Source organism: Pecten maximus, chromosome 1 (assembly GCF_902652985.1).
Source record: "Pecten maximus chromosome 1, xPecMax1.1, whole genome shotgun sequence".
NCBI lineage: Eukaryota > Metazoa > Mollusca > Bivalvia > Pectinida > Pectinidae > Pecten > Pecten maximus.
In genome coordinates, this window is record NC_047015.1 from 29,440,752 (window position 1) to 29,455,079 (window position 14,328).

A 14,328-nucleotide genomic window follows, 5' to 3' on the forward strand; every position below is an offset into this window, starting at 1 on the left:
ATTAAAACCCGATATATCAATTGTTATATACCTGATACCATCAAGTCCTCCAATTTCAGATATTGGTATCAAAAACATAAAACTACGGATTATGCATTATTCAGTGATATCAATGAATTAATGATACTCCTAGCAGCAGTGGGGTAAATATAAACTGATTTGGTGCAGATGTGAGTAATGCTATATGGGGAATGGTACTGTGATTGATACATGTGTATTTATATATATTGTATATATATATATTGTGTGTGTGTGTGTGTGTGTGTGTGTGTGTGGGTGTGTGTGTGTGTGTGTAGGATGTTCGGTCAAACCATCATGTGTCTATGATTTAATGCAGTTGCTAATAGACAACTACATCGACCAAGATTTATTCAAAACAACAATAAACCTATGCAATTTAATCATTATCCAAAAGTGTAACAAATACATTCACTGTGAATTTCTCACCTGTTGTTGACAATGAAAATGTCAAATTGTCATTTATGTCCAAATCCGTGGCGAATATGGTGGCTACTGTTGTATTTATAGGCAAATTCTCCGGTATAGCTATGTGACTTGGGCCATGAATCACAGGGGAGTTGTCGTTTTTGTCCGCCACAGTTACTTCGACAACAGCCGATCTATAAGTACGAATACTCCATACTTGATTAAGTGTATAATGTATATAAATACAATTAATACACACACGTACATTGTATGTGCAATCTTTATATGTTGTTAACATGGATCTATATTTAAAACATTCTCGTGTCTCGGCATCAAATATTACATAAAGGTTTCATGTAAAACAAAATAGGAATGATGAACATATCATTTACCCTGTATACTGGGGAATGCCATCATCGACCACTTTGATCTCGGTCACATAAATGCTTGGACCTGCGTCAGCGTCCAGAGGTGAAGTGGGACGAATCTCTCCTGTTGTGGAGTTGATTGTGAATATATCCTGCAAATCAAGATCCGAATCACGGAAATGAAGACTATCACCGAGAACTAATAGCAACAAAATTAAAATGCATACATGATTAAACAAAATAACGCTACCTTCATGTAACCATCTATGGAAAACGTAAGACGATCTTCCGCAGTATCGTTGTCAGTGGCACGTATGGGCACGGTACAATCCAGAGCTTGACTACTATTTTCCTCCACACTGCAGTCATAAATGTCTGAAGAAAAAAAGAAGAAACAAAATTAGAAATCGAGATAAAACCTCGAAATTATCAGAAAAAAAACAAAACAAAAAACAAACAAAACCAAAAAACACAAGGCAGCATTATGCCTCCGTAAAATAAGGATACTCATGTCTGCTCATGTCTCGTTCGAGTATAGTATCAGTCTGTAGACATCTTAAGAGTTGGTTAGGATACTCTTAGCGGTTTTTTCATAATGTAACACTATTTCAATAACTCACTTAGAAAAGAAATGTTCTGCATACCGTCAATGTTAACAGTTGAGTATCAATATTCTTCGATAAAAATTGATCATTGAACTATTTCTGACTGAGAAATGTTGAGATACAATATCTGCAGAATACTTCAATCTTCGGCATAGTTTTTTTCCATCAGATCGGCCTATCAACATTTGCTCAGTGGACATAACAACGATTTTCTATTGCCTATGTATATTGTTACGATCAAAATATATACCATAATGTTCTGTGTTTTAGTTCTTTAAGAATAAAAAGGTTATCTTAGTATATATTAAGACGTACCTGACGAGAACCTCGGAGCGTTGTCGTTGACATTCATGATTTTCACAGTGACATTGACAGTTTGTTGGTGTGTCGGGTCTCCGTCACTAGCCATCACCTGAAGTATGAAAAAGTTTTAATATAACATACTGCAATGAAGAACCTAATAAAATAAGGAAATTCAAATGCAAAAGGAGACCAGAATATACAACTGTCAATCAGTGTCTCTTTATTACTCTATTTACATGTTAACAAAGTATTGCTAGATAGTCCTACAAAGGTAAATACAGCACTAAAATTGAAGCAATGCTTTACTAAACATCAGTATTTGTTTAAGAAATAATTCACAGAACAGTTGACGTACTTTGAAGTTAACTTGCTTTGTTTCCTCAAAATCTAATGGTTTAATGAGTCGTAGTGAAGCGTCACGTGGATCAATCTCAAAATAGCCGTCCTTGTCTACCATAGAGTAAGTTACTGTGTTATACTCGAGAGTCTCGTCCTTGTCTTCCGCATATATCTCACAAACACTAGAAATTGACATAAAACAAATTGTATTTCGTGTCGGTTATATCTTTTTTTAAAAGGATTATAATCATGGAAGCCTTCGACCGCTATATCCATAAATTGTTTATATATATTTAATATATTTTAAGGTACATATTCTTTCTGATTTCCCGAATTATAATGAAAAGTCACAAGAATTAGATTCAATTTAAGCTTTTTAAATGAGCTTGTATTACGCAAAGTATACATTTCCTTAATTACTATAAAACACGTAATAGTGTAACCATCAGTCATCTATTACGTTCACGAATGTGTTTTATGAATGCTATGTAGGTTTTCATTACCTTCGGTTCACCAAGTGTCCAACAGTAAAATCTTCAGGAAGAGTAAACCTATAACTTGTACGGTTAAACTGCGGTTCGTGATTATTGACATCCTGTGTTAGAACAAGAGCATAACTGATATTTGAAAGATCAGAATATGGCTGAGAAGCACAGAGTAGTAAACATACTTATCAGTCATCTTATCCTTGTTTTAAGTCCGAATCGACGATCAGTATACTTATTCCATCAAGAGAAATAGTGGCAGAATAGGTTTACTAATCAAGACGGAAGATCGTCAACGGTTGTTTTTTGTTTATTTTATTTGTTATTTTGATCTGAATGCCTTTATGTTTTCTCAGTGTTCATATAATTATTCTAACGTTAGTGCGAAGTTATATTTTTATAATATACAAACCTTAACATGTATGTACACCGTCAGGGTACCGTTCTTTAGTCCTGTTGGTGTGTACGGCTCAGTGTTGTACGCTATAATCTTCATCTTGTATACCCCGTATCTGAGCGGTGACGTAGATATCAATACATCGTTCTCTATAGTCAGTAAGGAATTGTTAGTGTGCCCGATACTGTAATGGATGACACTATTCTTACCTTCATCTTCGTCATATGCCTGCGAAATATGCAATAATATTATGTAAAAAAATGTTAGATAACATTTATCTTAATATAGCAAAGCAGATGAAATATTATTCACAAAACAGAAAGCATTCTAACCTGAATCTGCTTGGATATATTCTGTCCCTCGTTGATGGTGATGCTTTCTTCCATTTCTTTGAAGCGAGGGGCGTGGTCGTTAATATCTTTCACTTGTACAGTAGCTGTTGCTGTTGCCATTAGAGGGGGCGTTCCCGTATCCTCAACGAATACCAGTAGAACAATTTGACCAGAAGTTGCTGTCAGCGATTCTCTGTCAAGGTCTGATGTGACGATGATTTCTCCCGTTTGTGTGATACTGAAGTTTCCATACCTGGTGCAATGTAATACGACATAGATGCTTATATTCTAAAGGGTAGCATTAAATCCACACATCTTTAAAATCAATTCAGTAATAATAAGGATGATCAGATCTTGTCGATGATGGTAAACATGTAGACTTCCAGAGGCGAGTTATACAGAGGAAATAAACATACACGTGTACGTATAAATATAGAATGATAATGTAGAAATTGATTCTTCCAAAACCTTTTCACAACAAGGGGTAGTGTATAAATGGAATCTTTCTATATATCTTGACAGCAACAGCTAATTTCTGATTATCCTGCTATGTTTACAGTTAACAGTTTACGTCAGCACTCACCATGTAGGTCCAATCGAATAATGAAGCAACCCATTGTCCTTTATATCTTTGTCAGTTGCCTTAAAAATATAAACAGAGAGGCATAAATATTCTTTATTTACCATAACCGTATTTGCAATCGAATTCATCAAGTCGTGTCTGCTTTTTTAGATGTGACTATTTAGATATCTGAATGATAATAATTTTCCGAAAAAAAATATAGAATTATCTTAGCTAACGAAATCAGGACGCCGATTTTTTTAGAGCATTGACTTCGAATATTGTTGGATGGTTTTCAAGATAATTATAGAAATAAATAAATTGATTTTCATATGTATATGTGTTAAACTTACTGTTACATTTCCAATCACTTCGTTCTGAACGCCTTCGTCAACGGTAAAATTATAGGCTGAGTGCTGAAATTTGGGTGCATTGTCGTTTACGTCTTCTATGGTGACAGACAGAGTGGCGGTTGCAGTCTTGTGAACAGCAAAAAAATAAAGTTGACGTGACATAGTATAAATCACATAATTTGTTATACTTATGGTATACAAAGATAAAAAGGACAGAACTGATTTTGCTTCATTGTACGGAGGGAAATCGAACCTACGAATATAACGAGACGAAGATGTGGGCGGAGTTATTACTGTGTGTGGAGACGGGGGTATTACAATGTACATTTTTGTATACAGGTGGGAACGTTAGAGTGTATGGAAGTGGTGATGTATTTGTGTATGGAGGTGGTGACGTTATAGTGTATGGATATAAGAATGTTACAGTGTATGGAGGCGGGAATGTTACAGTGTATCGAAGTGATGATGCATTTGTGCATGGAGGTGGTTATGTTACAGTGTATAGAGGAAATTATGTCACAGTGTATGGAGGTAGTAATGTTACAGTGTATGGAGGCAGGAATGTTACAGTGTATGAAAGTGATGAATTGAATTGTATTGAGGTGGTGATCTGACAGTGTGTGAAGGTTATGAGTTTCAGTGTATGGAGATGGGGACATTACAGTCTAAAGTGCTGGTAATGTGACAGTGTATGGAGGTGTTGTTGTAACAGTGTATGGATGTGGTGATATTACAGTGTATTGAGGTGATGTTAAACTGTACGGAGGTGGTGATTTTACATTTCATGGAAGTCGTGATGTTACAGTGTATGGAGGTAGGAATGTTACAATATATGGAAGTGATGACTTGACAGTGTATGGAGGTGTTGAAGTAACAGTTTATGGAGGTTTGAACGTTAAAGTCTACAGAGCTGATGATGTGACAGTGTATAGGGGTGGTGATGTTACAGTGTATGGAGGTGTGGGTGTTATAGTGTTAAGGTTGTAATATTATAGTGTATAGAAGAAGTGATTTTACAATGTATGTAAGCAGTGATATTACTGTCTATGGTGATGGTGATGTTATAGTGTGTGGAGATATTGATATTATAGTGTAAGGCTTTGGGGACGTTACATTGTATGGATGTGTTGATGTTAAAGTATACAGAGGTTGTGATGTTACAGTGTACGGAGGTGTTGATATTACAGTGTATGGAGGTGTTGATGTTACAGTGTATGGAGGTGTTGATGTTACAGTGTATGGAGGTGTTGATGTTACAGTGGACGGAGGTGTTGATGTTACAGTGTATGGAGGTGTTGATGTTACAGTGTATGGAGGTGTTGGTGTTACAGTGGACGGAGGTGTTGATGTTACAGTGTACGGAGGTGTTGATGTTACAGTGTATGGAGGTGTTGATGTTACAGTGTATGGAGGTGTTGATGTTACAGTGTATGGAGGTGTTGATGTTACAGTGGACGGAGGTGTTGATGTTACAGCGTATGTAGGTGTTGATGTTACAGTGTATGGAGGTGTTGATGTTACAGTGTATGGAGGTGTTGATGTTACAGTGTATGGAGGTGTTGATGTTACAGTGTACGGAGGTGTTGATGTTACAGTGTATGGAGGTGTTGATGTTACAGTGTACGGAGGTGTTGATGTTACAGTGTATGGAGGTGTTGATGTTACAGTGTATGGAGGTGTTGATGTTACAGTGTACGGAGGTGTTGATGTTACAGTGTATGGAGGTGTTGATGTTACAGTGTATGGAGGTGTTGATGTTACAGTGTATGTAGGTGTTGATGTTACAGTGTATGTAGGTGTTAATGTTACAGTGTATGGAGGTGTTGATGTTACAGTGTATGGAGGTGTTGATGTTACAGTGTATGTAGGTGTTGATATTACAGTGTATGTAGGTGTTGATGTTACAGTGTATGGAGGTGTTGATGTTACAGTGTATGGAGGTGTTGATGTTACAGTGTATGTAGGTGTTGATGTTACAGTGTATGTAGGTGTTTGATGTTACAGTGTATGGAGGTGTTGATGTTACAGTGTATGGAGGTGTTGATGTTACAGTGTATGTAGGTGTTGATGTTACAGTGTATGGAGGTGTTGATATTACAGTGTATGGCGGTGTTGATGTTACAGTGTACGGAGGTGTTGATGTTACAGTGTATGTAGGTGTTGATGTTACAGTGTATGGAGGTGTTGATGTTACAGTGTATGTAGGTGTTGATGTTACAGTGTATGTAGGTGTTGATGTTACTGTGTATGGAGGTGTTGATGTTACAGTGTATGGAGGTGTTGATATTACAGTGTATGGCGGTGTTGATGTTACAGTGTATGGAGGTGTTAATGTTACAGTGTATGGAGGTGTTGATGTTACAGTGTATGGAGGTGTTGATGTTACAGTGTATGGAGGTGTTGATATTACAGTGTACGGAGGTGTTGATGTTACAGTGTATGGAGGTGTTGATGTTACAGTGGACGGATGTGTTGATGTTACAGTGTATGGAGGTGTTGATGTTACAGTGTACGGAGGTGTTGATGTTACAGTGTATGGAGGTGTTGATGTTACAGTGTATGTAGGTGTTGATGTTACAGTGTATGGAGGTGTTGATGTTACAGTGGACGGAGGTGTTGATGTTACAGTGTATGGAGGTGTTGATGTTACAGTGTATGTAGGTGTTGATGTTACAGTGTATGGAGGTGTTGATGTTACAGTGTATGGAGGTGTTGATGTTACAGTGTATGTAGGTGTTGATGTTACAGTGTATGTAGGTGTTGATGTTACAGTGTATGGAGGTGTTGATGTTACAGTGTATGGAGGTGTTGATGTTACAGTGTATGGAGGTGTTGATGTTACAGTGTATGTAGGTGTTGATGTTACAGTGTATGGAGGTGTTGATGTTACAGTGTATGGAGGTGTTGATGTTACAGTGTATGGAGGTGTTGATGTTACAGTGTATGTAGGTGTTGATGTTATAGTGTACGGAGGTGTTGATGTTACAGTGTATGGAGGTGTTGATGTTACAGTGTATGTAGGTGTTGATGTTACAGTGTACGGAGGTGTTGATGTTACAGTGTATGTAGGTGTTGATGTGACAGTGTATGTAGGTGTTGATGTTATAGTGTATGGAGGTGTTGATGTTACAGTGTATGGAGGTGTTGATGTTACAGTGTACGGAGGTGTTGATGTTACAGTGTATGGAGGTGTTGATGTTACAGTGTACGGAGGTGTTGATGTTACAGTGTATGGAGGTGTTGATGTTATAGTGTATGGAGGTGTTGATGTTACAGTGTATGGAGGTGTTGATGTTACAGTGTACGGAGGTGTTGATGTTATAGTGTATGGAGGTGTTGATGTTACAGTGTACGGAGGTGTTGATGTTACAGTGTATGTAGGTGTTGATGTGACAGTGTATGGAGGTGTTGATGTTACAGTGTACGGAGGTGTTGATGTTACAGTGTATGGAGGTGTTGATGTTACAGTGTACGTAGAAGTTGCTGTTTACAATGTACTATGCACTATTGTTTTTATGAACAGAATAGCATTTTTTACAATCTGACGGGGAAAGGTATTCTCAACCGATATTAACGTTACTTGTTCATAATAATGATGTTGATATATTTATTCACACTATTAATACATAACTCGTATCAATGCAATGTTTGGCAGTATTGCATACTATTAATGTAATATTAAGCGGTAATAGTATTTCAGCGCATGTCATGTTAACATATTGCGGTAATTGGTGCAGTTTCAGTTTATTGCATTTCGTAAGTATTTTTGGTACATCAATTCATCATTGTGCTATTTTTGTTTTATTACGTGCTAAATAAAGATACACCAAAATCACTTACAGAGCTTTTAAAGTATGTTAAGTACATGGTATTAAATTATATATCCATTAAACAGATGTTAGCATTTGTAACATAACACGTTTTAATATCTAAGTGGTTGTTTTATAATAAGGCATATATTAATAAATGTTTTTTAAAGCAATGAACTTACATGTACGGAATCTGTGACGTTCACAGTCAGATTAAAGCCTTTTGGGTAAGTCTCTCTATCCAATTCATTGTTTAAAACAATTCCAACACTAAATGAAAAATATACACCTGCATTAGAATCAATAAATCATCACAAAGCATAACAATCAATGTTAAAAACCTGTATACAAATGTATACATATATAAAATAATGCTATAGCCTTAGGTCACAAGGTCGTCTCGAATGGATACAGAAAACAATAAAGCATATACTCGATATAATAGCGGAAGTGACAATTATATATAAAAGGATATATATCAGTAAGATGAGGGCACATACCTGATTTTTAAAAATATTTTATGACCTATAGATACCTTATATATATATCTAAGTAAGTATTAACGCAATCAAACGCTGCTGTATCAACATACCTCGCTGGATATTTGGTTTGAGGGTTACTCAGGAAAAATACATTGCTCAACTTGTTATTTACCCTTTGTGTCTGCAATGTAAACGGAAATGACACAATTATTGCATAAAATTATCATCATATTTTTTTTATTGCATGATATTCGTCTTTATTTCACATTGAAATTCATCAATTATGTAAGTTGAGGGTCTCGATCTAGGATGTTTTAAGGATCAAGACACTACAGCACCCATGTCTTAGAGTACCTTTGTAGAAAAAATCTGTTGTTCTGTGGTAGCAAAGGAACGTCAAAGGTTATATCGTTTACAATATTCATACACCGTTCTGGTTATGAACACAAGTCTGAAAATACCAAACTGTTAAGGCTGTCAATGAACCGTTTGTACATCTTTGTTTTTTACTTTTCATGCGATGTTTCAATTCAAACACGTTCAATATTCACTAAAATTTATTTTGATGGCGTGTTGCATTACATGGAAATGGCCATAAAGGAAGAAAATGTATATTTAAACCAATCAAAGCATTATCACAGAAAAATCCTGAAAACCAGATAAATCGTACATCTACCCCACAAGGAGGGGCAGATCTTGTACAATGCTCCCCATTATATGATAGGAGCAAAATGTAGCATGAATTAGAAGTTATAATTCTCTGTTCAAGAATCTATACAACTGATACGTTACATTCTGTACCCTGATAGGAGTACGGCAACATTACATTCTGTACCCTGATAGGAGTACGGCTACGTTACCTTCTGTATCCTGATAGGAGTACGGCTACGTTACATTCTATACCCTGATAGGAGTACGGCTACGATACATTCTATACACTGATAGGAGTACGGCTACGATACATTCCGTACGCTGATAGGAGTAAGGCTATGTTACATTCTGTATCCTGATAGGAGTACGCGTACGGCTACGTTACATTCTGTACCCGGATAGGAGTACGGCAACATTACATTCTGTACCCTGATAGGAGTACGGCAACATTACATTCTGTACCCTGATAGGAGTACGGCTACGTTACATTCTATACACTGATAGGAAAACGGCTACGTTACATTATGTACCCTGATAAGAGTACGGCTACGATACATTATGTACCCTGATAGGAGTACGGCAACATTACATTCTGTACGCTGATAGCAGTACGGCAACATTACATTCTGTACCCTGATAGGAGTACGGCTACGTTACATTCTGTACCCTGATAGGAGTACGGCTATGTTACATTCTGTACCCTGATAGGAGTACGGCTACATTACATTCTGTACCCTGATAGGAGTACGGCTACGTTACATTCTGTACCCTGATAGGAGTACGGCTACGTTACATTCTGTACGCTGCTAGGAGTACGGCTATGTTACATTCTGTATCCTGATAGGAGTACGGCTATGTTACATTCTGTACCCTGATAGGAGTACGGCTACGTTACATTCTGTACCCTGATAGGAGTACGCTGATGATTTAATTTCCTGCTCAATTATCAATACAAAAGCTACGTTTACACATATCAACTGTTATAACAAGTGTCCATCCTAATTGGATTATCATTTAAGACATAAAATGATCAACGTGTATCTAAATCCCAATACTTTCATACCGAATCTTGATGATGGCATATATATACAATAAAGTATTGCCTGTGTGATAAACTAAACATCTTTACCACCATGATACATATAAGTGTTATTTCTGTCATTACCTTTATAGATAGTTTTCTCATTGCGGCAGACAGTCCTGAAGCGAACAAAGCGAGAAAGTCAATACACATTGATGACAAATAAAAACCTGTACAGTTATTATACATTTATAATAAAATCAGCCGCATTCTAGCAAGGAATTTTAGTTTCCCCATTTTGTTATGTCAAATTTCATCCCTAAATTATTCTTTTCTGTGATTTTAAATGAGTGTTTCAGATATACATATTCCCTTTATAGTCACATACTATAGATCAATCAAATATTCTGTAAATCAATGGATTGCACAAGCAAATAATCAACTTTATTTTTATAATTCGTCTCTTCAACAAACATGTTTAGAACTCCTTATATACAAAGAAAGTCGCCAGGTGTTTTTAGCTCGAGAAGTTATTTTAATATCGAAGAACGATTTCTGTTTAAAAATCAATTACTAATGCTATCATTACCAAAATGTAATAAACACATACCTAGATAATTATTTGATACTTTTGATATAATATATGAAGGAATATATAAATTTGGGAGAAGCGGGTAATACGAAGGTGCTGATGTATTACTGAACTAAATAGATAACAACGACCACTCACCATAAATGTCCCTGGTTTCGTTCTTCACGCGAGAAACTGCGCGTGCTTGACGATGTATTATCTATATCTATTATGGACAATTAAGAGTCTATGGTAGACAAATACACATACATAATCCACATAACCGATCTGTCCAACACTAACTGAATATTATACAACGTTTGTACATTCTCTGCGAAAACTTCGATTTAAGGAAGAGGAAAATCGTCAGTCGTCAGCAATTTATTTAAAAGCAGCATCCATAAAACTTAACAAGCATACAATGAGTGCCTAATGTCTCAGTATGGCCTCAACTGGTAGGTCTTAAAAATATAATTGTGAAGGAGAAACGGACTATGTTTCCGTAGTACCATAAATTATAAACACGGTCACACGGAGTTCGGACGATCACACAGCAATGAGGTATAAAATCAGCAAAACATTTCGAAAGGACGTAGGCATGTCAGAAATTTATTATTCTAATGTGTTAGATTGCCTTACTTCCCGCTTGTACAAGTGCCTGTTAACTACTCTGAAATCGATAATATTGAAAGGACATTCCGCATAAATTATGATTTTATATCACGATTTTTATAAAGATTGTACAAAAATATCTGTATATTGTATATTCTTCAAAAATTGTCAAACATGAGCTTTTACTTTTACCTATATAATACATTGCTTACCACTAATTAAAACCCGATAAATCAATTGTTATATACCTGATACCATCAAGTCCTCCAATTTCAGATATTGGTATCAAAAACATAAAACTACGGATTATGCATTATTCAGTGATATCAATGAATTAATGATACTCCTAGCAGCAGTGGGGTAAATATAAACTGATTTGGTGCAGATGTGAGTAATGATATATGGGGAATGGTACTGTGATTGATACGTGTGTATTTATATATATTGTATATATGTGTGTGTGTGTGTGTGTGTGTGTGTGTGTGTGTGTGTGTGTGGGATGTTCGGTCAAACCATCATGTGTCTATGATTTAATGCAGTTGCTAATAGACAACTACATGGACCAAGATTTATTCAAAACAACAATAAACCTATGCAATTTAATCATTATCCAAAAGTGTAACAAATACATTCACTGTGAATTTCTCACCTGTTGTTGACAATGAAAATGTCAAATTGTCATTTATGTCCAAATCCGTGGCGAATATGGTGGCTACTGTTGTATTCATAGGCAAATTCTCCGGTATAGCTATGTGACTTGGGCCATGAATCACAGGGGAGTTGTCGTTTTTGTCCGTCACAGTTACTTCGACAACAGCCGATCTATAAGTACGAATACTCCATACTTGATTAAGTGTATAATGTATATAAATACAATTAATACACACACGTACATTGTATGTGCAATCTTTATATGTTGTTAACATGGATCTATATTTAAAACATTCTCGTGTCTCGGCATCAAATATTACATAAAGGTTTCATGTAAAACAAAATAGGAATGATGAACATATCATTTACCCTGTATACTGGGGAATGCCATCATCGACCACTTTGATCTCGGTCACATAAATGCTTGGACCTGCGTCAGCGTCCAGAGGTGAAGTGGGACGAATCTCTCCTGTTGTGGAGTTGATTGTGAATATATCCTGCAAATCAAGATCCGAATCACGGAAATGAAGACTATCACCGAGAACTAATAGCAACAGAATTAAAATGCATACATGATTAAACAAAATAACGCTACCTTCATGTAACCATCTATGGAAAACGTAAGACGATCTTCCGCAGTATCGTTGTCAGTGGCACGTATGGGCACGGTACAATCCAGAGCTTGACTACTATTTTCCTCCACACTGCAGTTATAAATGTCTGAAGAAAAAAAGAAGAAACAAAATTAGAAATCGAGATAAAACCTCGAAATTATCAGAAAAAAAACAAAAAACAAAAAACAAACAAAACCAAAAAACACAAGGCAGCATTATGCCTCCGTAAAATAAGGATACTCATGTCTGCTCATGTCTCGTTCGAGTATAGTATCAGTCTGTAGACATCTTAAGAGTTGGTTAGGATACTCTTAGCGGTTTTTCATAATGTAACACTATTTCAATAACTCACTTAGAAAAGAAATGTTCTGCATACCGTCAATGTTAACAGTTGAGTATCAATATTCTTCGATACAAATTGATCATTGAACTATTTCTGACTGAGAAATGTTGAGATACAATATCTGCAGAATACTTTAATCTTCGGCATAGTTTTTTTTTCATCAGATCGGCCTATCAACATTTGCTCAGTGGACATAACAACGATTTTCTATTGCCTATGTATATTGTTACGATCAAAATATATACCATAATGTTCTGTGTTTTAGTTCTTTAAGAATAAAAAAAGGTTATCTTAGTATATATTAAGACGTACCTGACGAGAACCTCGGAGCGTTGTCGTTGACATTCATGATTTTCACAGTGACATTGACAGTTTGTTGGTGTGTCGGGTCTCCGTCAGTAGCCATCACCTGAAGTATGAAAAAGTTTTAAATATAATATACTTCAATGAAGAACCTAATAAAATAAGGAAATTCAAATGCAAAAGGAGACCAGAATATACAACTGTCAATCAGTGTCTCTTTATTACTCTATTTACGTGTTAACAAAGTATTGCTAGATAGTCCTACAAAGGTAAATACAGCACTAAAATTGAAGCAATGCTTTACTAATCATCAGTATTTGTTTAAGAAATAATTCACAGAACAGTTGACGTACTTTGAAGTTAACTTGCTTTGTTTCCTCAAAGTCTAGTGGTTTAATGAGTCGTAGTGAAGCGTCACGTGGATCAATCTCAAAATAGCCGTCCTTGTCTACCATAGAGTAAGTTACTGTGTTATACTCGAGAGTCTCGTCCTTATCCTCCGCATATATCTCACAAACACTAGAAATTGACATAAAACAAATTGTATTTCGTGTCGGTTATATCTTTTTTTTAAAGGATCATAATCATGGAAGCCTTCGACCGCTATATCCATAAATTGTTTATATATATTTAATATATTTAAAGGTACATATTCTTTCTGATTTCCCGAATTATAATGAAAAGTCACAAGAATTAGATTCAATTTAAGCTTTTTAAATGAGCTTGTATTACGCAAAGTATACATTTCCTTAATTACTATAAAAAACGTAATGGTGTAAATATTAGTAATCTATTACGTTCACGAATGTGTTTTATGAATGTAATGTAAGTTTTCATTACCTTCGGTTCACCAAGTGTCCAACACTAAAACCTTCAGGAAGAGTAAACCTATAACTTGTACGGTTAAACTGCGGTTCGTGATTATTGACATCCTGTGTTAGAAAAAGAGCATAACTGATATTTGACGATCAAAATATGGCTGAGAAGCACAGAGTAGTAAACGTACTTATAAGTCATTCTACCTTTGTGTTAGGTCCCAATCGACGATCTGTATATTTATTCCATTAAATGAAATAATGGCAGAATAGGTTTACAAATCAA

General features: G+C 35.8%; 1 protein-coding gene across 1 annotated transcript in view; it reads right to left on the reverse strand.

Moving 5' to 3' along the window:
- The window catches only part of LOC117337743 (protocadherin Fat 4-like), a 142,274-nt gene that overhangs the window by 106,855 nt on the left and 21,091 nt on the right, over positions 1-14,328 (reverse strand). Inside the window, exons 18-30 of the mRNA XM_033898885.1 lie at positions 14,068-14,159; positions 13,581-13,746; positions 13,237-13,333; positions 12,563-12,687; positions 12,337-12,464; positions 11,966-12,138; positions 10,278-10,312; positions 8,572-8,642; positions 8,162-8,249; positions 4,171-4,296; positions 3,839-3,897; positions 3,256-3,508; positions 2,939-3,151 (exon numbers count right to left, since the gene is read on the reverse strand). Of these exons, the coding sequence (XP_033754776.1) occupies positions 2,939-3,151; positions 3,256-3,508; positions 3,839-3,897; positions 4,171-4,296; positions 8,162-8,249; positions 8,572-8,642; positions 10,278-10,312; positions 11,966-12,138; positions 12,337-12,464; positions 12,563-12,687; positions 13,237-13,333; positions 13,581-13,746; positions 14,068-14,159 (1,626 nt within the window). The remainder of the gene's footprint in view (positions 1-2,938; positions 3,152-3,255; positions 3,509-3,838; positions 3,898-4,170; positions 4,297-8,161; positions 8,250-8,571; positions 8,643-10,277; positions 10,313-11,965; positions 12,139-12,336; positions 12,465-12,562; positions 12,688-13,236; positions 13,334-13,580; positions 13,747-14,067; positions 14,160-14,328) is intronic.